The sequence below is a fragment of the Anguilla rostrata genome, chromosome 7, assembly GCF_018555375.3.
Source record: "Anguilla rostrata isolate EN2019 chromosome 7, ASM1855537v3, whole genome shotgun sequence".
NCBI lineage: Eukaryota > Metazoa > Chordata > Actinopteri > Anguilliformes > Anguillidae > Anguilla > Anguilla rostrata.
In genome coordinates, this window is record NC_057939.1 from 53,167,840 (window position 1) to 53,194,623 (window position 26,784).

Here is a 26,784-nt window from a genome sequence, read left to right on the forward strand (position 1 = left end):
ATCATTAATTATAAGGCTGTAGGCCTGTCTCATCGCTGCAACATGGTTTATGAGAGCCACTGTTGGTTTATGAGAGCGCAGATAAGCATGCATCCTCCTCCACTGCTTATTTTAACTCTGTAGATCACCAGATGAACAGAGCAGAGCAGTCAGCCAATTGCGCTGGAAGACTAGACTTCACACCACAGCTGCCACAAACCGTTTGCAGGACACCGATCGACCAATGAAATCGCTCCGAGACGAGCACTACTCCATCGACTGCCACACGCACACTTCCTCCGTGCCACCCCACGGGGCTGCTGGCCAGTTGGCACTGGCATGGTACAGATTCAAAACACAGCCCACCGGGGCACCTGACGCAATGAAGCCTGGTTATTTTTAACAGAACACAACTTTTACAGTTTACACAAAAACGGCGTCAGTAAAATATCTCTCCTTCTTGCCTGAAGAAATTTATTTCAACAAGCCCTCAAACTGAAATTGAGTCCAGCTTGTACATTTGGGCTTCTTTGATATGGAACGTTCTTTGATACTGATACAAAGCCACGACTGATATTTCCAGAAATTTATATTTGGCCCTCAGACCAAATACATAAATAAATATTTCAAAATGAATATGAAACTTCAGAGCGATACAGAAACGTAGCAATTAACGTGAACCATATGTCCAGTCGGCTTTCTGGAATGGCGATGGCTGAGTGTGCGTTTTTGCGATGAAAGGCGATGGCTGGAGGGTGACGTCAGAAACCTATGGTCCCTGGGAGGCCCGACACATGAAGCAATAATAGGGCAGGAAGTCTGAGCGCCTCACTTCCTGTGCTCGTCGCTGATGGCAGAACCATATGTGGGGCTGATCCAAGCTCACTTCTCTGAGTAATAGCCTTCCCTCACTGCAGACATTAAAACTAATAAGGGTAATTTGTGGCCGCCAACAGCCCTGGGTGTACTTATGTTCTTCTCATGGACTGCTGGGTAAAAAAAAAGAAGGAAAAAAAAAAAAAAGACAGCATAAATCAAAACTTCTGTGAGGGCTAAAATAACTTACAGACTTCATGACATAAAGAAAGGAAAACATTAGGCAGCCGCAAGCAAGTGAAAAAGAGGCAGAGACAGAAATGGAGAGACAGAGAGTAAGAGAGAGAGTAAGACACAGAGAGAAAGAGAGATTATTATTTTGTTAATCAATATTATTATCTTCAGCTAATAATCATTAGTCTATTTATTTGTATATATTTGTTATGTGTTTACTTGTTTATAATTCATGACATTGCACTATAGTTTATATGCATTGCAATGTGTTTTACAAAGCTTTGGCAACACATACTGAAATATGTCATGCCAATAAAGCATTTTGAATTTAATTGAATTGAAAAAAGAGAGACAAAGAGAGACAAAATGGTACAGCAAGAGTGAGAGAAACGCAGTGAGAGAAAGAGAAAGGAAACAGATGGAGATGAGAGAGAGCGAGAGAAACAGAGGTAGGAGATGTGAAGAGAAAGCAAGAAAAGAAAGAGAAACAAAGAGAGTAGAGAGACAGAGAAAAAAGAGCAAAACACAAAAACAGAGGGGGAGAGAGAGCAAACGAGAGAGCGAGAGAGAAAGAGACTAAGTGAGAGGGATAGAGAGCGGGTGGGAGAGATAGAAGCGAGTGTGAAAGAGAGAGAAAAAAGAGAGAGAAAGAAAGAGCGAAAAAGAGGTAATTCCAGTAGCCCAGGAAAGGGGAGAGGTTTGGCTTGGGAGCATTTCCATATGGCCCCAGCAGACACCCCTGCTGTGGCGGTTAGACTGTGCCGCACACCCCCTCACCCCCACTCCCGCCCCCCCCCCAACCTCTTCCAGCACCGTCTCCCCTCTCAGCAGACTCATTAAACCAGGCCCTGCTGGGCCTGAGCCTGGGCCTGGGCCTGGCCCGTTCCGAGCAGCGCTCACACCACAGACCCTCACCCAGGTGGGGGGGGTCAGGGGGTGCACCACAGCACCCCCACACCTGGCAGAGAGCGGGCTCGGCCACCTGCTGGGACTGCGGACGTGGACGGCCAAAATCCGCAGAGACGCTCACCGCCGCTCGACGGGCTTCTCGCGTCCTGCCAGCATCATTAAAACCATCACACAGAGTCTCGGGGTTCTGTCCGATTCAAACAAAGGAGCTGGACGCGTTAATAAAGCGAAAATACAGCAAATATCTGGAGAGTGGTGAATGCAAAACAGAAAATTTGAGAGGAGATAATTTGACGTGCTTATTCTGAGGCAGCGTTAGGGTGTACGATTGCATTCAGCCCTCAAGTCCTAGACATTCACTGCATCCAAGAACCAGCCAGTATCCCTGCCTGTAGGTTTCTATTTTTCAAACTGAATTGAAGCACAATGAATTTCTCCCGCAGCACGCAAATGGATTTTCCTTAAATTGCAGGAACTGCATGATAGGTTTTGCTTTTTTTCTTCTTTTTTTTTACACTGGAAACCCAAGGTAGCAGCAAAAAATGGAGAGTAGAGAACACTTCAGAGATAAGAAGCTGTGAAAATGGTCTCTCTCTCTCTCTCTCTCTCTCTCCATCCCTCCCTCCCTGTTTCTCTGCCCTCTCTGAGTTCACAGATATCTTGGCAATGTGGTGACACAGTCAAAGCACAGACAATCCTTAATAACCATTTCATGTATTAACAACAATCGCTCCTTCTTACAAATGAACAGAGATGCGAACACACACACACACACACAGAGATGCAGCCATAGACACAGACAGACACACACGCATACACACAGGATCAATAGTGGATAAGTACCAATGACCTCTTGAAGCTACTGATTATAGAAACAGTATGTAATCACCTCTGTTGTGAGCCAGAGCATGGCGCATGTCAAAAACGGTTGATTTTGTTTTTGCAAATTACCGCTTTTCACAATATAGTCAGACAGACATCAATGCACATCTCTTTAATACAAAGCAACATGAAGAGGCATGAAGATCAAGAAATACGTGGGCGAAGAACTAACTCGCTCAAAAGCTCGACTCATCCAATCATGAGGAAAAATGCAAAAGTTATGCTTCATATGTCTTCATATGTTTTCAGCTTTTTTTCTTCTTCTGTTGCTGCTTACATTCCTCTGCATACATAGCTAGGCTCCTTCAAAGTAACCCGTAAAGCACAGAGCTGCAGTGCTGGAGCGTGGAGCTCCTTGCACAGCATCTTCAGGGATCTTTTCAAAGGCTCCTCTTTTTTTGCAGGGCGAGGTACTGACTACGGTGATTAACACAGAGGGTAACAATGCAGGAAATTGTGCGGTGAACGCTGAATAAGACTTGAATTATGACAGATGAGCCCTTTCACTCGCTGACCCTCCTACCCACGTAATCTTTAATTCATGAATCGACTCGGTTGCCACAAATAGCCTGAATCAGGGAGCAGTGTCAGCAACAGGAAGCGTGCAACAGCAGAGGCTCCAAAACAAGTTTTAGTATTTTCCCCCTGAAATGAAAACAGAAACCTTATCTACAATAGACAAGGAGAACACAAGCAGAGGCGTTTTAAAAGAATCTGCGCAGTGCAATCTTCAGACCCTCAGACGCAATGAGATTTGGAGCTTTGTTGCTCTCTGGAACACTCGGAATGCTGTTTGTTTTCTCTGTGTGATAAAAGAAAATAACATTTTCAACTAATGGGGAGGCAACTCCAGAGGGAACAGCTTTTTTTTTTCTTTTTTTTTTAAATGTCTTTGTAAGCAAACAAACCAGGCCAGTGTTTATACTCAGAACACTCAAAATTATGAACGGTGCCTTAATGGCTCTGTCTGAGCGCCCATGTGAGTACACATGAGGAACGCAGCACGGAGGACAGGGCCATTCGACTCACGGGGCCACTTCGCCGGTCAAATTGATGATAGATGAAAACCGAGAATACTTCCCACAGAAAATCGAGACTACGCTCCCGGACTACAGCGCTGGGGTGGGGGGGAAAAAAAAAACAGACTGGAACTGACAGGAAGAGGTCTCTGTCACCTGGGTCTCGAATTACGCCATTCAAACCGGGCGTCGGCGTTATGAAACGGAATCTTTAGAAGCCGCTCCCGACAAGAGCGCTTCACGTCCCGCGGCAGATGGTTGGCGGAAAGGAACTCTGTTCCGTTCCGTTTTTTTTTTTTCTTTCTCCCTCCCCTGCACTGAATGAGCCAAATTAGGTGAAGACATTTAGCATCCGAGTCATTGTCGGCGAAGTGAAAGGGGGGAGCATATGACACAAACAGGCTATCCATCTGGGGTAATTATATCGTGTGAGCAGAAAATGTCATCCTGCCACAACAGAAGAAGAAGAAGGAGGAGAAGAAGAAGGAAAAAAATTACACAATCTCCTCAGATATCAATATGGGAAAAAATATTTTAACCCCACAAGACCCCACATTACATGAAACACTGACACACTGTGCTTGAGTCAGTTACATAGCACACACCTACAAATGGTTTCCACAAAAACATGGTGCCCACAACATCATGTGTACAACAGTTGATAGCTTCTGTTTTAAGTAAATTACCAGGCTTTTATGATAAGGATGTATATGTTACATACAGAATTAATAGAATGTATGGTGTATGTTGGGTATAAAACACAGTCAGATCTTCGTCCAAAAAGTGCCTATTCTCATGAATGCCCAGCTTGACTTTGATTTACGCCATGCTGCTCATTGATCTCTATCCTACAGCGTGTCAGAAGAAAATCCATCAGTAGCCTTGTGGACCAATTCACAACCCGCCCTGACATTACTTGAGTTATACAATACAGAGTACTTATACTATACATATGTGTGTATGTGTGTGTGTGCGTGTGCGTGAGTTTCTCTTTTCCCTGCAAGGTACAGTGTCAAAGTTTTTTAAGTATTGCGTGAACTTGTGTGAGCATTTCGTACAATAGCATTGTGCTAAAGCTTCAAGGTGCCGTGCAAGTCTTTCACAGCGCTGTGTGAATTCTTCATGGGTATTTCGGGAGCATTGCTGGCCTCGCAACTCACTGAATCAGCAGTCAGAGAACGGTGTGCACAGGATGCATAAGATTATTAGTGGGAGATAATGAGATTTGATAAGGACAGCCAGCGTAATGCCAAAACATGAATTCGAGATGAAAAAACCCGGCGATTTCAAAGTTGCGTGGTAGTATCTGTCCCCTACAGTGCCATGTTGTGATTAGGAATACATATTTTTCCATAAATTAGCTTTTCTCATAAGTAGCCTGCTGTGCTCATATGCAAATAGATAATGTGCGCTGAATAGTTCAGAGATCCATTGGCAAATGTTGCACCACCTTTTCTCCAAATGCACCAAATATTTGAGAAGAATTAGGCCATGTATTAACATGCTGGTGAGATTAGTTTCCGCTCCGCAGACCTGTTATGTGGTCATTGCTTAATGTTTTCTTAAGAGCCTGACAGCAAATGATGTTCTCACAAAAAAAAAAAAACATTTATTATAATTAGAATTAGAATGTGTTATTTTTTCTCTGCAGACAAACTGACAATTAGACAAGTAAGTACTGTATTATCCATACAGCCAAGTTTTGACAGAGGTACCTTGAAATGTGCAAGTGTCCAACTGAGTTACCACAATACAGCCAGTATATGAGACCGCGTCTCACAATGTACCACAGGAACACAGCTGGAAATTTCGCTTCATGGTACCGAGAAATGGAGCCAAGCATGTTACTCCGATACATGTGTTTTCTTAATTACAATTAAACTACATTTCCGTTCCTCCTCATTTGAGTCTGCCTGGGTCAAAGAAGGGTCATCTTTACGCAGGGCGAGCACCTTACTGACAGGGGAAAAAGGTGAATTGGAAATAAATCTGTTTTTATCGCCCTGACTCCTGCCGCTAAAGGTTAGAGGTGCCCTGGCTTTGACTCGTGTTGTTTAAAAAAATAAAAATAAAAATAAATAAATAAAAAAACCGGCAAAGCCCCCGTACGTTTACGTGTCCTTTGGGAAGCTGTGCCGGACCTTGTGTGTACCGTACGGCCAAGATGAAAAACATTTCAGCTCAAGTAAGCTGTGAAGATGTTATCCGCCCGTGAGTGGGTTTACACAAGAGCTCCTCGTGGCTTCAAGGGCCCAGAATTCTTCCGACGAGGGTTCCTGACAACCGTCCGCTGCTTGAGACTCCCCTCCCCTCCCCTCCCCTAATCCTCCCTCTCCTCTCCTCTCCTCTCCTCTCCTCTCCTCTCCTCTCCTCTCCTCCCTTCCCCTCCCCTCTCCTCTCCTCTCCTCTCCTCTCCTCTCTTTTTTTAACACCGACATGCTCTTTGCTGTCTGTCTGCCTCCGGTCAAGAGCCTCTGCCTAATGTTTCCTGGGGTTTGACATCTGCCTCCACAGAGATTACAGCAAGGTCAAATGCAAAAGACCACCATGAATAGTGAACAACTGCAACACGCGCACTAGTCGACTCTAGTCGACTTATACTTTATGAATAATGTCTGATTCGTCGCTATCTACTGTATCTTACTCAAAACATCTTCACTGAGGTGTCGAGTGCCAGAAAAGTCAACAAGCTCCAACAAATCGATTCTCAAGCATACTGACAAAAAAATAAAAATAAACGCAACAAGCTGCCATTGCACTAGCCGGTGTAAATGTTTGTCCTCATTAAAGACGGCTGTTCTCCAGTTTCTGCATGTCATTTGACAAAGCGTGCGAGAAAAGAGAAAATGAATATCTAAAACAATAACCAGCAAGCCCCCGCTCAATACGTGTCAGAGTCAATACTGCTGAGCATTAACACTAATGCACAGAGGGGAGTGGGGAGGCGTAGCTAGACCTTGAGCTAATCCATGCGTGGCCTGGCAGTGGGGGGGTTGGGGGGGGGGGGCGCTGCGCTTACCTATGCAGTAGCACATGAGGGGAGGGAGGGTCGGCATGGGTTGGGGGGTGTTTGGGCGGGTGCTTACTATGCAGTAGCCAGCAGGCGACAGCAGGACGGACACACCCACAGCGCTCAGGGAGTGGGGGGGGTTAGGGATTCGAGGAGGGGCGGTGGGGGTTTGGGGCGGGGCTTACCTATGCAGTAGCACAGCAGGACGGACAGCAGGACGGACACGCCACGGCGCTCAGGGATGGGGGGGTTAGGGTTCGAGGGGGGGTGGGGGTTTGGGGGGCGGGGCTTACCTATGCAGTAGCACAGCAGGACGGACAGCAGGACGGACACGCCCACGGCGCTCAGCGCCGCGCACCTCCAGGAGCAGTGCCGGGACGACTTCTTGAACTTGAAGGCGCTTCGGGAGAGGGTGTTCCTGGGAAGGGGCCGCGTGGGCGGGGAGTACACCGAGCCCGTCGCCATGGTGTACCCCGGCGTCGCCGTGCTGAACAGGGGCGTGGTCCCGGTCGAGGTCTTAAAGAGGAAGTGCCTGGAAGAGCAAGGTCAAACGCGAGGTCATCGGGCGGCAGTGTAGCGTAACGGCTAAGGAGTAGGTCTGGTAACCTAAAGGTTGCAGGTTCGATTCCCCGGTAGGACACTGCCGTTGTACCCTTGAGCAAGGCACTTAACCTGCATTGCTTCAGTACATATCCAGCTGTATAAATGAATACAACGTAAGCCGCTCTGGATAAGAGTGTCTGCTAAATGCCTGTAATGTAAAGTAATGTGACTCAGGAGGGTAAACGTATGAACACCCCCCTTTGATATTCAGTCAAAAAAAAAAAACTGCAGACAGAACTGAACACACATATATCACAATTACGCACTGAAAGAGCTCCAGGCCGTTTTTTTTATTTTTCCCCTCCCCCTCCCCGAGCACGTTGTGTAAGTGGGGCTTATATTAGTAGCTTTATTTAGGCTTACAGAAATCCCCATTGTCCCTTAGCACAACTATGACTGACTAAATAGACCGTTGTGCCTACGGTGATTAAAAAAAAGGTTAAATATTTTAATGGAATGCATTAGACGGCTTGCCTTCCATTAACTTCCTCACCCGTGTGCAAACCTCCACGGCTGATGAATTAAGACCGTGGAGCCCGGTGCGGTGTTCCATCACCCACAGATCTAATGGGGCCTAATCTCCAGGTTAAGAGTGAGGTCCGGGTAATTAAACCAGATCCTCCGAATTCGGAATTAGGCGTTTTGACAGAGAGCTGGTCGTTCTCGTTTGTAGTGACAGCGCCAGGGGAGAACATATGAACAACATAAATACAACGTATACTAAATTTTTGTTTAAATCTTGATTAATTTATTCTCAATTATTCTCATTTATTTATTAAAAAGTTTTCAGTCACCCCCTTTAAATATTTGTGGAATGCGTCTGATGAGTACAAAGATGAGTCCATTTTGTTTGTGGTTTAAAACTTGAGCCTCTTTTGATTGGCAAACAAATATGTATAAGCAAGATTCTGCAAAGTTAAGCAATTCACCAAAACATCATTAATTTTTTAAACTTAGAAAATGAACCGTAAGGACATTGCAACAATGTAACAAACAAGAATGATTCGATACAACCGAGCGTTAAATCCAATTAGCCTAACCTTTCTGTTACCACAACAAGAAACACAAACCCATATCTAATGCCATAATGGTTTACAAACCCTGAAATGACATGGCTAGATTGGGAAGTAAAACACTGAGCTTAAAGGAAGAGTGTCATGCAATTTATCACATGCTTGCATAAGCAAATTAATAAAATAATGAATAAATGAATGGATGATGGATGAATGAATGAACAAATAAACAAATGGCTGTATCGCCCAGTAATGCATGTGAAAAAGAAAAAAACCAACAAAAAACAAAACAAAACCAGTAGACATAAATCAGAGAGAAAGGGTTGGTTTTACAGAATTATTGAAATTTAAGACTAGTTGAGGAGACACACAACTTAGTAAACAGCATGTTTATAAATGACAAAAGTTTTTATATTAAATATTTCCTTTTAATGGCCATTGGGAGCCATTTCAGTACGTTTCCGCGCGCGAAACAAATTTAGTTTAGCTGCCGCAGTTGTTGTGGTCGTTGCTGTCAGGGCAGAGTAATTTAAAAGATTAGAGTGTTCCTCCGTTCGGGGTAAATGCAGTGCTTGTGCTCGAGAACACTACTCAAGGCCAGCTTTTAAAATTGCGCATCGTAAGTGCAGCCTTGCCTTCCACCGAAATCTGACAGGGTGAGAATCCGGGTGGAAACGCCGCGGCGTGCACCGCGATTACCGCGATAAAGGCCGCGACCCAGAGAGCCAGAGGTGGGATGTTAAGGGGGCGGGACTCGCTCATTCTCTAAAACGCCCACGACCCCCACGACCCCCCCGCCGACCACCAGCCGCCCCCCGACCCCATTCCCCATCCACCTGCCGCTAACTTAACCAAGCCCAAACCATCGGAGGCGACTTTAAACCGGATTCGCCAGGTAATGTTGTGAAGCTCCCCCCCCCCATTAAAAACATGCGCGGCTCATCGTTGTGTTTGTCTGAATCCACAGCTGGCACATGCATCGTCCCGGCAACGTGTTATCATGTGACAATCCAATTAGCCCGGAAAGAGCAAATTAAAATGTTTCTCTACTGCATAGTCAACCGAGGAGACTCTTAAAGAGGGACAGTGCTCTGAGACAAAATGGGTATTTATACACTGAGGGGCAGAAAAGGTCAACCCCCCCCCCCCCCCCCCCAAAAAAAAGAGAGAACAAATTCTGTCTCTTTGTCTCTATCTCTCTCTCTTTTTCTCTCTGGCTATCTGTCTCCCTCGCTCTTTCTCTTTGGTTCTCTCTCTCTGGCTCTGTCTTTGTTTCTATCTATCTCTCCCTCTTTTTCTCTCTTCCCCTCTCTCTCTCTCTCTCCCTCTTACTCTCTCCCTCTCTGTTCCTCACTCTCTCTTTCTCCCTCTATCTCCCTCTCTCGCTTCCTCTCTCTCTCTCATATCACACACATCTCTGCCCCTGCCCCGGGGCTTTGGTCAGCACAGTGTTGATGTTGACATCAGCAGCTAGTGTCAGGCGGAGACACCCAGAGAACGTTCCCTTCCCCACAGCCACCACCATGACACACGGGAGTGAATGCATCCATCCCTATCAGGCTGTCACACCGGTTCTGGAGAACTATTCGCTTTGCTACATTTCTTTATATCGGGGGGATAAGATACGGAGACAGAAGAATTTGAATGTTTTCATCGCCTGGACACAAATCACAGACAGCACCCTGTGATTTATCAGAACACCCTCATGTTCACACGGGCTCCAATCAAACATGGACGCAACTAGTCAGTCAGTTTTCAGTATCTGCGCATCTTTCTTGGAAATGTCTGTGTCAAATCACTTTGTGGTTGAATGACACAGTAGAAAATAAGAAGCCAATATCAGAACAGTCTTAGCGCTTTTAAGGAAACTCAACTAGGCCTTTGTTGACTGACCTTCTAACTGGAATATCTTTTTGACTTGTACTGCAGCACCAAGATCACAAAAAAAATTTTTAATTCTGAAGCTTTACTTTATTTGACTCTGTTGTGTGCCAGTAATCTAAAGAGAGGTTAACATTAGAACTGAATTTTAAACAGTAACGTACATACAAAAATACACTTTACTCGAAGGTTTTGATAGCACCAGAGGAAAGTTCTCCTATTTGAGCTCTTTCTCAGGTAAATGTACCAGCCAGTAATGATCTCCTGTGATCACAGCTTTGGTAGGAATGAAAAGTGAAAGACAAATGACAGCTCCCTCTTTACAGAAGCCAAACATATGCTGTGAGGCCGTGTCAGCGTGAGAAATCTAACTATCAGATCTGACGACAGCTACGCAGCCAGGGGATTTACTGTAAATGATGTGCAATAACACAGTTAAATCCTTAAAAAAAATAATGATAGTAATTACAACAGTTGCAGAAATACTGTAATAATGTTATATGGAAAGATTCAATTAGAGGTCAACGGGAACAAAGACTAAACATGACAGTAAGTAAGCCCCTGCATGCAGTAATTTATGCTGATGCTCTGAATAACGGCCTTATTGAACTCCTTACTAATTAATAAACATCATATTCCATCGCAGCAAGATATTGTTTTGTCAGAGCTGCAGTGTGGTGACCAGTGGTACATTCAGTTAACACTCCGATTTGCAATCGCCCTTCAACAGCTGTTCTGTTCTATCCATCCATCCATTATCTATACCCGCTTATTCCTAGCCAAGGACAACTAAGATTAAGATATTTGTTTGTATGTGTGTGTCTGTCCTGTGTGTGCATGTGTGTGTACGTGCGCGTGTGTGTGCACATGTGTGTGTGTCTGTGCCTGCGTGCGTGCATGTGTGTGCATGCGTGCGTGTGTGTGTGTGTGTGTGTGCTATTGCCATGCCTTACCACACTCCCAGACCCGGGCTACAAGATGCTTCTGGGACATGATTAAGAAGTGCAGTAGCTGCATCATCTTTTGAAGCCAAACAAACTGGATGACCGTTGATAAATGATTAGAAACGGCCCGATGCTCAGCGGCAAATTACTATGCTAATCCTCGCGTCTCTTTTCATGTCTGTGAATACCGCTCTCCAACCAGAGCCCGCGGAGAGCCCGGCTCGGAGATCCGACGGCGATGGCACCTTTTCAGCGAGCATAGGCAACCCCGCCATCGACTCGACACGAGAAACACAGAAGCACAGAGTGTGTGTGAGCGAGAGGGGGGATGAAAGCCCTTGGAAAATCTGTGCTTTTTAGACACAGATTAACTGAGAGGTGAGGACATGCAGGAGGAAAAAGGGTTAAAAAGAAGCCCTACTCTTCATGCTAATCTAATAATTAGCAGCCAGATTAAGTAAACGACTCCATGTAAAACCCATGACTCCGGTCCACAGCCAGTACACGTCTTTACTGGAGGGAGCCCGATGCAGCGTCGCTCGGCTGAAAACCCTGCATCACTTCTCCCCACAAAGAGCCACTTGCTGACTCGGTAGGAGACCAGGCAGCTGGTGCGGGCCGAACGCTCGGTCAATGCGGCAGCGTTTTCAGACTGTACCCCTGGTGTGCCTGTGTTGCAGCTCGGGTAATGAGCCCATTCTTCGGCAGTTCTGTACTGAAAGGAAGGGGCGCTTGGCGGGTTTTTTTTTTTGTTTTTTTTTTGGTTCACACCTTGACGTGTACCGCGGAAAAAAAAAGAAACGCGGTCGGATTCTAAAACGCGTCAAAGATTGTAAACATTGCCGGTTGTTACTTATCTGTAATGGCGGCACGTCCGTTAAAAACAAAGTAAACAAACAAAAAAATACGGTTTAAAAAAAAAAAAAAAGGTGGGAGAATCGAAGGAGTATTCTCGAGATATTTTCAATGCTGTTTTTTTTGCTAAGGTCTATTAAAACAGCCCTGACGTGCACATTTAAGAGAGGCACTCCAACGGTGCCTGCTGTCAGTGCGAGCTGAGAACTGAGTGGGATGTGTCAGACAGCGACCGTGGAGAAATTCTGTGGAAGTGACTAAAATCTGTGGAAGCACAGAAATGCCCCTTCACTTTCACACCAACTGCCACTGCAAGTCTTTTCTATTTTGGCTTTTCTTGAAATCTAAATTTTCCTGTCTACCCCCCCCCCCCCCCCCCCCCCTCGCTCCACTCCACACCCCTTCCCACCCCACCCCAATTTGGTGTCTATTTTCCACATGAGAGATGTGAAAAATGAAAGTGAAGCACTTTCAAAATAATGTCCATCTTTTCATAGAGCTCACAAAGAACTCACAAAGAGGCAAACATTTAAATGGAAATATTATTTCAACGTCCCAGATTACCTTTAAAGCGCAATGTAAATGAGACATCTCGCACCGTATCACGACAGACGCAAATCTGTAAAGAATAAATAAATGAAAACTCAAAAAAGACATTTCTCATTCAAAAGGTAATTTATACGGCTCATTGCTTTTCAAACACAACGTCTGCGGGTGAGGTACAGTCAAAGATGATGCCGCATCCTACAATTGCTGCAGTTTTCATCTGTACCAAATGACAATTGATCACTCGCTATGTTTGCTAGTTACCTATCCTGGAACAACTCCATGGGAAAACCTAAACATTACAACTGTCCCTCTGATATACAAAATAACCCTTGCTCACAATTACTGCAACCACATTATGTTTGATCACGTACAACCAGATATTCCATTACAATATTCTACACCAGTGAACAAACATCTAAAATACATTACATTTAAAATACAACACATTTCCCTCAGCATATCTTCATCACAATTTCACACTTCAAATTGCTTATTGTCTTAGCCATTTTGGTATAATCTGACCGAAGGAAAAAACACCCCATGCAGAGATATACTATTTAAACCACGGCACTCACACGTGGACTAAAACGGAAAGCGATTGCTGCTTGTTACAGAGCCAGTTCATTATTGCTTCAATCATCTCTGTTACTCAATGCTGAGAACGCACCAAAAACATGGACGGGGATTTACCGCTGGCTAATGTAATTCACTTTTCTAAAGCAAAGTCTCGCTGTCAAGAGATATATGAGATTCTACTATTCTGCTTTATGACTCTAAGGTTACTTAAATCGAAAATAACTTTTTGCATTCTTGTATCAAGTCAAGGTGTTTTTTTTTTTTTCCCCATCCGATTATCTCATTATGTCTGTGACACTGCCAAGCGAAAGAAGGTGGCTATGTTTAGCCGGCTAAAATCTGTGAACAGTGACCGGCTTGGATTCCTGAGACAAGTGAGAATCACAATGAAAATGTGTTAAAGACTCTTCCCAGGCATTAATTAAGAGCGTGTTGCCATGTCACAAGACAAATCAGTGCAGAGCGGTCCGTACAACATGAAGACCTAATCTATTGTGATCAAACAATTTCAATCTTTTGTGTAAACATGTTATGAATAGAATGGGAGAGATTTTGAAATCTGAATCTGTTTGAAAAAAAAAAGAAAAATGGTTTTAACCAAGAAACATTTAATGAGAACGAAAAGATCTTCATATGCAGAACAGGAAAATATACAATATTCATCAGAGTGGAGATTATAATGCAAAGTAAAGCTTCTTCCAACTGAAAGTATCTAAATACCTGTTGACAACAGAGCTTGTGTGTCACTCAAGAAGTAAATACATGTGGCTAATTGAAAGATAACCATTCAAAATCAGATTATGAGCATTTACATGCCTGAATGGTTACACTTGGCGAAGATAACAATTAAATCAGCGGGAGAACCAGAACATGCCATAATTCAACTAAATATTAACCTGCACGTATAAAACATTTCTTATTGCAAAAAAAGATAAGCCAGTTCCACCATCGCATATCAATGCGGTAACATTAAAATATCAACAAAGCCAAAAAAAAAAAAAAAAAAAAACGCATTTAAACTTATGAATAGCAATAAAAAACAAGACATACATTCTAACCAACTTTCCAAGTCTGTCTGGCAACAATAATCTATGAAGCGAGCATCGTTCCTTTTTAAAATGTCTGTTTTGTGTACATGTAACGCAGCAACCCTCCACCTAGCGCAATATTATTTTACAGTGAAGTAAAGCTAATTATGTCACGGAGCGCGTGGTGCTTCACCCGAGCCCTGCGCAGAACCAGCGAGGCGCGACCCAAGTCTGGCCGTCTAATTAGCCAATCAGAGCGCAGAACCTCAAAGACCTGCAGTACACAAACCTGGACTGACGGGTCCAGACACACTGGGGGCGTTCAAAAGAGAGCTCGCGGCTAAGCAAGTGCAACCAGCATTTTGTGCCCCAATTATATTCTCAAATCTTCTTATTTTTTTTTTAAAAAAGGCCCTAGATATGAAATATTCTACTTCTTATCTCTTCAAAAATGCATGATAGCTTAGATGTATTATCAGGCCAGTGTAACCAGTTAATGCTGATGATGAATGAGTAATGAGTGGTTAAACAAATAAACACGTTAAAAAACCTTATTAACCCATAGTTCCTATGAATGAAAAATGTTATTATTATTGTTATCATTATTATTATTATTATTAGATTTTCTGGTCATAGTACAGAAAATAACTCCTGTACAATGTAATGATTTCATGTTATTTCTTTACATTAGTTAGTTACAAGTGTTCACAATGGAAAACGCTTTCTCCGTCCATAAGCATTATGGCATCATAACAACTGCTGGGAACCCACTGGGTACTGAGAGGATTAGTCCACACCACAGCACTCCATCTGTTTCGAGCCCAACTTGCCCCGGTCGTGTTTCCCGTGGAATATGTGTAATTTAGACTTTAGGCAGAGGTGTGCAGTTATGTGGGCTGGAGAATCCCTCCCCCCGGCATTTCCGCGGCCTCCAAATCCCATTTTTCGTCCCGCTGAAGTACTCTGTCTGCGAGTACTGTGCACAGTCTCAGTGATTCATGCCCCTCGTCGATAATGGATGTCTACATATTGTTTTGTCAACACCGCTAAAACCGTCAAGGTCGAAGCAAGGTCGGACGCTGTCCGGTTACCCCCGAGCCCCTCACCAGCGGGCAATGTGACGGTCTGTGCATTCCTACGATGACGTCGCACTGAAGAGTCGCATTCCGTAAACGAATGGCAAAAAACAATATAACACATTAAGAATGCTGGTGGTTTTTTTGTGTAGTAAATCACCTTGGTACACTGAGGTAACATCGAACAACAGTAATTATTTTAAATGCATTTAAATAAATATATATATGTGTGTATATATATATATATATATATATATATATATATATGTTTCAGAAGCAATGGCAACAGTGGCTGTTGAGTGAATAAAGGAGGACAGGTCTGGGAGACGAATTGCAGCTGTTAACCTCGGGCAGTTAGCAGCCTTCCTGAAGTCTGTCTCGCTCTCTCATCTTAAAACGATTTCTCTGGTGTTGAGAGCGGCCGGTCTTCGAATGTTTGAAAAGCAGGAAACCATCTAAAAAAAGGGGTTTGATGACCTGCCAACGTGCTTCAATTAAGGGGGGGGGGGGGGGGCTGGTGAAGAGGGCAGAGTCTTCAAGCTAAAGAGGAAACACAGTCCTCTGCCTGAACCTCTGCAGAAGCTCAAAACTCAGCTCTCTGATAGGACGGCATCGGCCATTCAACAACCAGAGCTGCCTGCTGGCATGAAGACTCTATGCAGTCATTTAGGGCCCCAACCATCCCTGGGCAACACAATTCAAGTTTCACAGTTTGGGAATGCGTTTTTAATTGTACGGTAAGTTGTGTGTCTGTCTCTAGCTATCGGTTTCCCAATTCCACATCCGTGAAATAATCTGGCCCCGAGCCCCAACCCCACCCCATTGTCCGTTACTGCTCCCCCCCCCCCCCCCCTCCAAACACCAAGTCTGCAATCAGTTCTGACAACATTCTTGTTTGGGGCCGCCAAAATCAGACAGCCAATATGTTCTGCGTGACAGAAATTGTTCAGGTTTTTAAAAACTTTTCCTGGTAGGTGTGATTTTTTGTCCTAAAAAGCCTCATATGGACATTCTCTGAGCTGAGATCCATTCTGTATCAGCAGCTGGTTGAAAAAACAGACTGCAGCAGTGAGATATATTTTTTTTGGGGGGGCGAGGGGGAGGAAACGGCCCCTTACCTGCTCTCCAGAGGCACATTGCTGCCCAGGACCCAGCTGTCCTGCAGCTGGACCGATTCGGGTGTGGTTTGCAGCTCGGCGGGCAAGACGGCCGGGGGGGCCGGGCTGGGGCTCCTCCGATTGGTCAGCGAGTTTCGGTTCAGGGAGGTGACGGACGGGTGCTGCCTGTGGGCGGGCGGGGCCGGCTGCAGCGTGGACTGGCCTGGATGGATGGACGGTTGCTCTGTCGGAGGGGAAAAGGGGCGGGGACAGGGAGAAGCAGAGGCGTTAACGGCAAATCTTTTTTTTTTTTTAGGCCACAGAGACGCGCTAATCTCGTTTCTGTCAACACGCGCCGCCATCATCTGCAATTAAGCGCGCTGGCTAAGTAAACCTATCAGGGATAGGGGCTAATGCTATTACAGTACGGCATCTGGGGACGGAGGGAAAAGCACATTGAGCAGTCTGATGGACTCAGTAACCATTTAATAATCTCCTCAGATATGCCAATCATCACCTGCCGGAAGCCTCCACTGCTGTTCTGAACACATCTACAGCGTCTCCCCCGTGGGAAAACCCCCTAAAATCAGCTCCTGCTTTTTTTTTTAATCTCTGTTTAAGTGTGTCCGTAAACAAGCAGCATATAAACTAACAATCGGTGGATGGATGTTGTGCGTTCTTTACCAGAAGGTCATTTAGAGAACCAGATGTTTCTTTTATGGGGGCTTAACCGAATGCTTCGTCTGATTACAGTGCAAGAAGGCCCATATAAATAATGACCTCAGCGTTCATTAGGCCACAGGAGTAATAGGTTTTTCAGTCCCGTCCAATGCCCCGCCACTACGTGCTGCTGGTATGATGTGATCATTCATGTGAAAACTGCAGCGCAGAATTCACTGTTTTATGTCCACATGTGAAAGACAAGTGCTTTTAAGTTCTTGACAAGATTAACTATTAGGACCGGAATGGTATAAAATCACACACAACAGGTTTCTTTCCCCTTTATTTTTTCATGAGATAGAGAGCAGTTTAGTCTTATCATTTCAGAAAATTGTTGGGAAAAAAAAACCCCACAAAATTTTGAATTTGCATAAATACACATGATTTGCCTAATTCAGGTATACACTGTTTAGATATATATGCAAATTGAAACTTGCATGTGCAAGTCAGAATCTAGTATCCAGGCTATCTACATCTTTCTCACACCCTCTGGATGGCGTGGAAACCTGAAGCGGGTCAGGTGACAGGGCTGCACGGGTCATGTGACAGGGTGACGCAGGGTTCCCGTACATGTGGGAACTGCCCATACTGAACAGCTGTAATTAAGCCAGCTTTTACTGGAAGCAGCAGCCTGCACTCGCTGGCAGAATTAATCAGGTTCCCCCCCATCCCTGAGGGGGGGGGGGGGGAGTCCCTCCAGAGCACCCTCTGTTCTCTGAAAACCCCGTTCGGGGAGAGGAGAGGGAAGGCCCAGTGGGCGCACCGCGCCTGAGGTAAACCGGGCCGTGGGACACCTCTGATCTCCTCGGTGACCTACAGTAAGATAGCATCATCAGCCCTGCACCCCAGCTCTCTGGCTGTCCCATCCAGGAGCACCGCTACGCCTGCCTCTGTTTGACAGACAGCTTCAAATTCGGCTGCGGGGTTCGCCTGGAGTCCACGCGCTTCACAAAAAAAAAAAAAAAAAAACGGCAGCAGGACCCGAGTTCTCCCCATCAGTGTCTGTCACACGGAACGGCCAAGGAGGCAGTGCCAATCCAATAAGGGGGCGATAATAACAAAGGCAGAAAAGGCTCGAGATCGAGAGCCCTGATCAAGCTGCCGCTGAGCTCCCGGTTTCAAAATGTCCTCCACAGCTTGCTTCCTGTCTCAACTGAACACTTTTCAATCCAAAAAAAAAAAAAAAAAATCTGGTTTCACTTCACTGGCCCACTTCTTTAAACACACAGTATATTGTGAGCGTAGAGCGTAAATGTATAGTCTCTGATACAGACAGAGGCTGAACACTTCCAGTACTACATTTCTCAAGCCATAAATAATTTGGCACAAACGCGAATTGGAACATATCAGGAAAAGCCCACACCTAAGATAAACATGACAGCACTCAGGCAGCCATCTGGCCCGTGAGTTAGCGAAGCCACTCCACGTTTTTAATTCTTTCGAAAAGACGGTAAGCACAACACACTGGCTTAACTTTTATTACTCTCTCTCTCTCTCTACTTATCCCCCTCTAACCATCGAGGTTTCACGCGTACGGGAAGCCATCATACCAGTTAAGACCTCAAGTGGAAATTTCATTAGAGCTCAACATTATTTTTTTTGTTGTTGTTAATTCTCTTAAGCAAACGCGGGGGAAACAGAGGCACTTCCTGACCTCACACTGCGCGCCCATAGAGCTGGTTCAGCCCCAGTATCGATTGGATCGTCGATTCAGAACAAATAAAAAAAACAAAAGAGGTTAATTACACTACGACACATAAAGAAAATTGACTTTTTTTCATCCTTCCACTCCACTGGTTTTCGGTGACAATGTATTAAAGCTCAAGATAAAGCTCCACACCTGTTGGTTTATGGCATAAGTGACAGTCCATTAGACAGGTAGTGTATATTAAAATCAACTTCACCTCATCTGTTCCATGTGTGCTTAACAATCCACGCGTGTGTGTGTGTGTGCGTGTGTACGTGTGTTTCTATGTGTGTGCTTGTGTGTGTATACATGTGTTTGTGTGTGTGCGCCTGTGCATGTGAGTGCATGTTTGGCTGTGCGTGTGTGTGTGTGCATGTGCGTGTATACATGTGTGTGCATATGCGTGTGTGTGTGTGCATGTGTGTGTAAAATGACCCGTCCCAGGAAGGCCAGCGTTCTCTCACATGCTCTCTGAATTACAGCGTTGTGTCAAAACCGGGGGCGAGATGAGGAGATAGATGGAGCAGCTGTGTGTTTTATGGAGTTTACTTTGAAATAAGATCAAGATGGATGTCCCGTTCGCACAATTCCTCAATGTCAAATTGTCATACTTGCCATCAGTGGGATGCTTTAAAGGCTTTTTGATTAATATTGCATGGCAGAACTGAAATTACATCCTTTGTCATTTAGATCTTAATGGTGCAAGTGATATCTATCAAATACGGCTTTATGAAGTGTGTGCAGTTTTATTGCCGGTCCTTTTCACCAAACGTCTAAGAGCAGGGTTATTCGGTTCTGGGTTTTCGAAAGGCATCTGTTGAGGAGGCACACGCAGCGATGCACAACACCGCTATAAGATAAGTCGCCACCAACACAGCGCAAGCAAACGACCTGTATACAAGCAAAACGTCTGCTTAGCAACCCTTTCTCGCACACCGCTCAGAAGACTGCACACTGAGCTCTCTAACACAGATTTATTTCCCTTTTACAGCAGTGCTGTGGCTCTGCGCTTAAGGGAACCGGGGGCTTTCAATGAAGAGATTGCAAGTTCAAATCCCAGATGAACCACTATTGTTGCATCCTTGAGCAAGCTACTTAACCCGAGTTTCCCCGGTAAATCTGACACTACACGGGGCTAATATCTAGAGTTACAGCAGCGTGCAATTTATGAGATATGAGTGTAGAGTAGAAGTAGTGTGCGTGTGTGTGTGTGTGTGTGTGTATGTGTGTGTGTGTGTGTGTGTGTGTGTGTGTGTGTGTGTGTGTGTGTGTGTGTGTGTGTGTGTGTGTGTGTGTGCGTATGTGTGTGTGTGTGTGTGCGTTTAATAGGTCACTTTGGATATGGGCATCCACTCGACAACGACATAATGTAATGCCAACTGGAATACTGATTCAATCATTTTGGATCGGGGCACAGGGCCATTTATGCCTCTTCAATATGTTATATAACTGCACTTTCTCTGGCAGCAATTAAAAATGTCACAATACCTGTTGCAATTACTGTACTAATGTCATAATAACTGCCACAATTACAAATGTCACAATGTTAGAAAGTGTATGGCAGTGGTGGCAGGGGGAGAGAGTAGATTTTAAACAGTGTGCTGTGATAACCATCAGGGATTACAGGCAGAGATAGACTGAGGATCTGGGTGGCCTAGCAAACCACTCTCCACACAAACACAACCACGTAATCAAGCAAAACAAACAGAACTGCTAAAACCTCTGATACAAACGACGCTACGTCCGCTCACGTGATGCCAGATAAGATGCTGAAGAGTCACAGGAGGATTTTACATTTGGTATGATAAAACTGCACACGCATGTACACGCACTCGCACATGCTCACACACACACACACACATGCTCACACACACACACACACACATAGAGCTGCCGTTGCCTACAATGCCCAGACGGGATTATGTTATTAGAGGAAAGTGATTAAACATCCTAGTGGAAAAATAATGAACTTCTATTGTTAGACGCCCGAGTGAAAAATAGAAAATCAGAGTTCAAGAGTTGAGAAAATGAGAGCGCACATACTGTAATGAAGTTAAATTATCCCCTGTTAAGCAAACACTATCATGCACATTTACATGAAAGTCCAGTAATGAATAGTTCTCATGAACATCACCACCACCCCACCCCCCCACACCCCCCATAACCCTTAGCATAAATCAGAACTGTGTCACAGCCCATTAAATTTGGACAGTGTGTCAAAAACTAAGGTAAACTCCTTTTTTGAAAAACCCCTCTACAGGACTGAGTTCTTGGCATTTCGGTAAAACTGGAATCCTACTCCGTGCTGAGAGCTCACGAGTGTCAGCTCTATTATCAATAACGTGTCAAGATGCCAGATTGAAATTTCCTCCCAACAGTCGTTGAGGGAATCGTTTGAAAGCGGCAATCTTCATCCCGCCTCTGACAGAAAAATGGCGGGAAAGGTTATTTGTCAGAAACACAATGAGCTGCCATGTTTCACCCCGGTGTTTATTTTATCGGCAACAGGACACAGGCAGCCAGCCCTGCGGCTGCCAGACCCGTCGGCTTCAAAGCCGTCGGGCGGACGAGCGAATTCAAAAGATAAACACGCTCAAAAGGCACACGACCGGCTGAATCTTTCATATCAGGACTTTTATCCACTTCCCAGAGCACTTTCGCACACGCACCACGATTATGATGTCTAGCACAAATGCAGGGTTAACAAGACCAGGTTAAAACCTAGTACATGGCTGGACCTAACACGTGTGATCCGGCCGACCAATGGTGTAACTTCATTAACTCGGCCGACCAATCGTGTAACTTCATCACTCAGTCGCCATGTCACAGACATTCGCGTTTGTAGGGCTGGCCCCGCCGTTGCGGTCCAGCCAAAAAAAAAAAAAAAAAAGGAAAAGGGAGAAGCAGCTTCACAAAAATAATTAAAACTTTTAATGGCCCGTAACGCCAGCGCCGAACCCCCCTTCCGCGCCTAGCAACCGTCCCCAACACGTTCCCGCCATTAGAGCCGTGGCTGTCCGCGGTCGTTACCGCGAGGCCGGCAGGGCTACGGGACCCGTTAACAGCAGCCCTGTGTTCATCACCGGCAGTAAAAAGGAGCGGGGCGATCCTCTCTCCCCGGGACCCTGCTCACGCCCGCGCTCGGGCACGCTCACCTCTGTGTGCGAACGCCACCGAGCTCTGCTGCGACTCTTCTGCTGCAGAGCCCAGCGGAAGCTCTGCTGTTCGGGTGCCGTGGAGACGGGCGGGGGGAGAGGGGAAGGAGGTGGGGGGGTGGAGATTACTGCAGAGGCGGTTTTGGCGATGCGCGCAGCTGCAGCCGTCCGGGGGCAGGCCGCGGTGACCCCTTCCAGGACACAATTAGACGCCGGTCCATTTTTCTGGAGGAGCGAAGCGTTATTTCACTTCTACCCTGAGCCAGTAAAAAACTTAAAAAAAACAATAGGACCTTTCTGACTGTCACCGTGAGGGATAAAATAAAATAAAATAAAAACTTTAGTTAAAAAAAAATAATAATAAAAAAAAAAACCAATAAGGACAGAGACCTTCCATCCTGTAGAGGGTACCACCCTCTGGCTCAGGGAACGGGACCCGAATTACCCAACGCCCCGAGAGGTCTCTGTGAAAGGTTCGAGAGAGGTGAGAGAGGCGTGGCAGGGGAGAGGAACAGCCCGTTCCTGTGTGGGTCCCTCGGCTGTTCCGGGCTGCTGATCCCCTTTCTCCGCTTTGCTGTTCCTGAGCAGCGCTACACAAGCACGACCCGCTCAACAACCCGGGGAAAAGGCCAGAGTGGTGGCAAGAGCAAAGTGTGCAGGCCAAAAGGAGCTGCCCAAGATCCAAATAATCACAAATAAATAATAATAATAACAGGTCATACCTTATACATGAAAACTCAATTGTGGTAGGTTACACCTTTTCTGAAGAGAAAGTGCTTTTTTTCACGGAACAACTCATTGCCTGAGATCAGTAAAAACACGCAGCACAAGTAAACATCATAAATACGATGTTCGCTTCATAATAAAGCATTTTGACACAGTAGTGACTGACAGCTTGTATTGGTGTTGAAAATCACACCTTGCAGAATAAAAAAGGAAGAAATCCACTGCAACATATTCTTTTTACAACATATGCCAAGATCATATACTGTAAAGCCACTGAAAAGACATCCTTTTTTCCATAAAGTGTGCATCCTTAATGTTATTTGTTGCTTTTGCGATGAATGTTATTTGTCCGCTGTGATTCTTCCGTTCCTCTCTGCTCTTTGATCCAACTCCCCCGCCGCTCTATTTTACGAACCTCCGTGGGTGAAAAAAAGTGAACAGGGTGCGAAGATGTCCTCATCTAACGTGGGCCAAAGATTTATGTAAGAATTAAGGAGGAGACGCACATGCATAGAAGGTACTAATTAAGCACACTTTATTCGCTCATTAGCAATCAGTTAGCTCCTAATGACTGGGTATTAGGTAGTTGTTTATCAAGAGCACAGAGCTCCAAATTTACATAAAGCCAGAAATTAACTTAGCAAGTCTGGCATTTAGTCAAAAGTTACTAACGAGAAAGTTGCGCTTTCAAATTGGCATAAATTGCACACAGATTGCTAGCAAATGTTTCAGCGACTGCTTAAAATACTGTGAATTAGTTGGACGTCAACGAATAAGATTAGTAATAAATGACGATATCTGCTAGTCATCCTAGTTGTCTTGGCAACAGCTAGCCTATATAAAAACACAGGACTCGTGGCTAATAGGCTAATATTAGTTGGTTAGCCAACTAATTTTCAAAGTAAGGTCCTTGGTTTGAATCGCGGCCTGGAGTTTGCAAGTTCTCCCTGTGTCCACGTGGGTTTCCTCCGGGTACTCCGGTTTACCCCCATAGTCCAAAGACACACAGGTTAGGCTAACTGGAGACTCTAAATTTCCCATAGGTAAGAGTGTGTGAGTTAATAGTGTGTGTGCCCTGCGATAGATTGGGGACCTGTCCTGGGTGTATTCCTGCCTCTCGCCCAGTGCATGCTGGGATAGGGTCACCTCCCCTGACCCTGACCAGGAATAAGCAGGTATAGACGGGATGGACGCTGACACATATGGTGATAAATGAACAGTCCAGTACTTTCCCAGAAACACATTTTAAAATACATTGAAAAACAGAACAAAACAAATGAAATAAAATCACTTAGCCACCACATGCACACGCTGTAGATAAAACTTGGCTAGACCGCAGCTCCGTGAGATGGGTATTTTAAAACTCGAGCAGAAACCAAAACTCGACACGTTGTGAATAAAAAAGGACAAACACACCATCTTCTCCATAAACTACACTATCAGCAAACATAGTGAGATAGACGTATCTCACCCCATTCAGCATGTCCCTCTTGCTTAAGGCAGACCTGATGAATTTGTGCTAGTGTGGATCCCCTGGTATTGATGATTTTTCTTTTTTGGCAGATTTATTTATTTATTTAATACTGAGAGAGTATAATCCATTGGATTATGTGTTTACTGCAACCTATCAATCAAATGTTAACATAAACATCAGAGGACAAAATAATGAAGCACAAATCATTATGTTCTGTATTGTGTATCTTAATGAGACAAAATTGATGCTTATCGTGTCTAAGATAGGGAGCTCAGGGGAAAAAAAATTAAAGTGTCACTTAAAACAGATGAATGACACTGTTGTGTACTGAAAATTGTTACACAGAATTGCGATTGATTTACCAAACACCCGAAAAACACAATGGGAATATTAATACGATACCCACGGCAACGGTCTCAGCTTAAAACATGAAAAAAAATGGTTCATTTTAAAATGGCTTCAAGGTAACAGATAAGGCTGCTTCCGTAAACCCACTCACACTTCAACCTTTCACCAAACAAATTACACACCACCGAGAGTTCAGAATGTATTAGCTGCGTAATGGAAAATTACAAAAATGCTAATTTGCTTACTTTAAACCAAAATACAATTTAATCGGATCTATTATAGCTACCAGTCAACTTGATTTAATCACGGTTTACTGTAAAGTGATGGTTCAGTCGGTTGGTTGTTTTGCTGCTCCAAGAAACCAGTCCTTAATTACTGCACACATTTTAACCCTTCAAAAAACTGAAGATCAGCACACTAATGCACCACCTACCAAACCACTAATGCACCACCTACCAAGCAAGATAAAATAAAAAATGCAGATCCCTTTTAAGTGATCATTCCACACCCCCTCCCACACCCCTCCTCCCTCCCCACCACCCATTTTGATGACTAGCCATCACAGAGAACAGAGAGCCGCTTCCTGATTAGAGCCCAAAGACCCGTTACTCCAGCAACTGAGCCCGTGTGGCGAGCGCAAGCTCGCGCGTGATTCGCTCCCAGCCCAGCCAAACGCTAAATGTTATTGGAATTCCTGTAAAATCGCTGCTTTCATGCCCGGTGCGTCTGACAATAGCAATCGTCAGCCTGCGAATGAGGCCGCCTAGCCAGTCAGACAGGACCGCTAACGGGACGCTAGCATCCCGCTACAACGGGCTGAGCCAGTCAGCTGGGCTCTTCATAGGCCAATCAGCAATGAGATGCATGTCGGCGGAGGAGACTGTTAGGCACAGGGAAGAGAAAAGGCCTTTTAAAGACTAAGTTTCTGAAAAGTAACTACATAAATATATGGATAAGTGCACGTCTTAAGGGACTAAAGGCTGAAGAAAGAAAGGAAGGAAGGAAAAAGAAAAACGGAAAGAAAAAGGATTTATTGCTTTCATGGCCAGCGATACATTTAAATGCAACACAGATTTTTCGTGCTGTTTCTGGAAAGCGCCCGCCCCTCTCTGCCTCTCGATTCGGCGCTGGACCTCCCCGCGAGGCCGAGCTCCAGACCGCCCGTGTCAGTGGCGTTCCGGTTTTTTTTATTACGGGCGGGACGAGCGGACGGCAGACGCTCTCTCATTTCGACTTGGAGCGAGTCCGGGACCTCGGCACCCCCCGGGGGTCCCGGCCTGACTGGCTGATTTGCAGACCTGGCGACAGGGCGGTCCGAGGCCGACCCTCCCAAGCTCTCCGAGTTCATCGCGTTACATACGTCAGCGACGGGTTTAAATCACGCACTAATCACGTTCCCTTGTTTGGCCCAGCAAGTCACCTCATATACCAACTCAGTCAATATATACATAACAATGTCCAACTGGGGTCATACAGGTCGGTAACTTGTACTGTATGTTCGCTTGGAAGCACCTGAAACACTTCGGGGAAAAAGTGTGCAGAATTACCGTCAGAGTGCGAATGATTCACAGTGCGTGGGGGTCTGTGCCTGCTCCACTCTTTCAGATTTATACACGAAATTACTTACAGCCGACCGGTTAACCGTTAAAAAAAAAAACGCCGCGCTTCGGTCTTGGCGCTCCTCAAGAAATGAGTTGTTTATCGTTCTAATATACCTTGAAAGGTCTGTCGTAATGGAACACGACGGGGTTTTTTTTCACCCTTAAAAGCGTTTTTTGCGTTTAATTTATCTCGCAATAATGGCCGTGATCTGCACCGCAGATGGAAATGTTATCATCAGGTTAGAATTAAAGGCAGCTTCACATCTGAAAAGCTCAAGGCACAGACCTTAAAGCAGCCATGTTAGAGGAGTTCATTCCCCCTTTTTAAACGTGGATGTAAAATGGCATTAACTGTTCTTTAAAATACTGTGCTGGAAGGCAGTTCAATCCACTATAATGTCAATACAGGGCTATTAATATCAAATAAATGAACAGGCTAATTCGGTCATTCGTGGCACATCGTCAGTTCGAAGAACCACGGGGAATGAAACGATGTCTGTACAGGGGTTATCAAGGTATGAAATAAACCTTAATGTGACCGATTTAAAATGATAAAAAAGGCCTCTTTAAAAAAAAAAAAAAAAAAAATGAGATTGTCTCGT

General features: G+C 44.9%; 1 protein-coding gene across 13 annotated transcripts in view; it reads right to left on the reverse strand.

Annotated features, from left to right (window-relative positions):
* The window catches only part of si:dkey-237h12.3 (teneurin-3), a 335,946-nt gene that overhangs the window by 66,621 nt on the left and 242,541 nt on the right, over positions 1-26,784 (reverse strand). For all 13 annotated transcript variants that reach the window (XM_064345147.1, XM_064345148.1, XM_064345156.1 and 10 more), the window contains 2 exons: positions 16,493-16,715; positions 7,143-7,381 (listed from right to left, as the gene is read on the reverse strand). In XM_064345147.1, the coding sequence (XP_064201217.1) occupies positions 7,143-7,381; positions 16,493-16,715 (462 nt within the window). The remainder of the gene's footprint in view (positions 1-7,142; positions 7,382-16,492; positions 16,716-26,784) is intronic.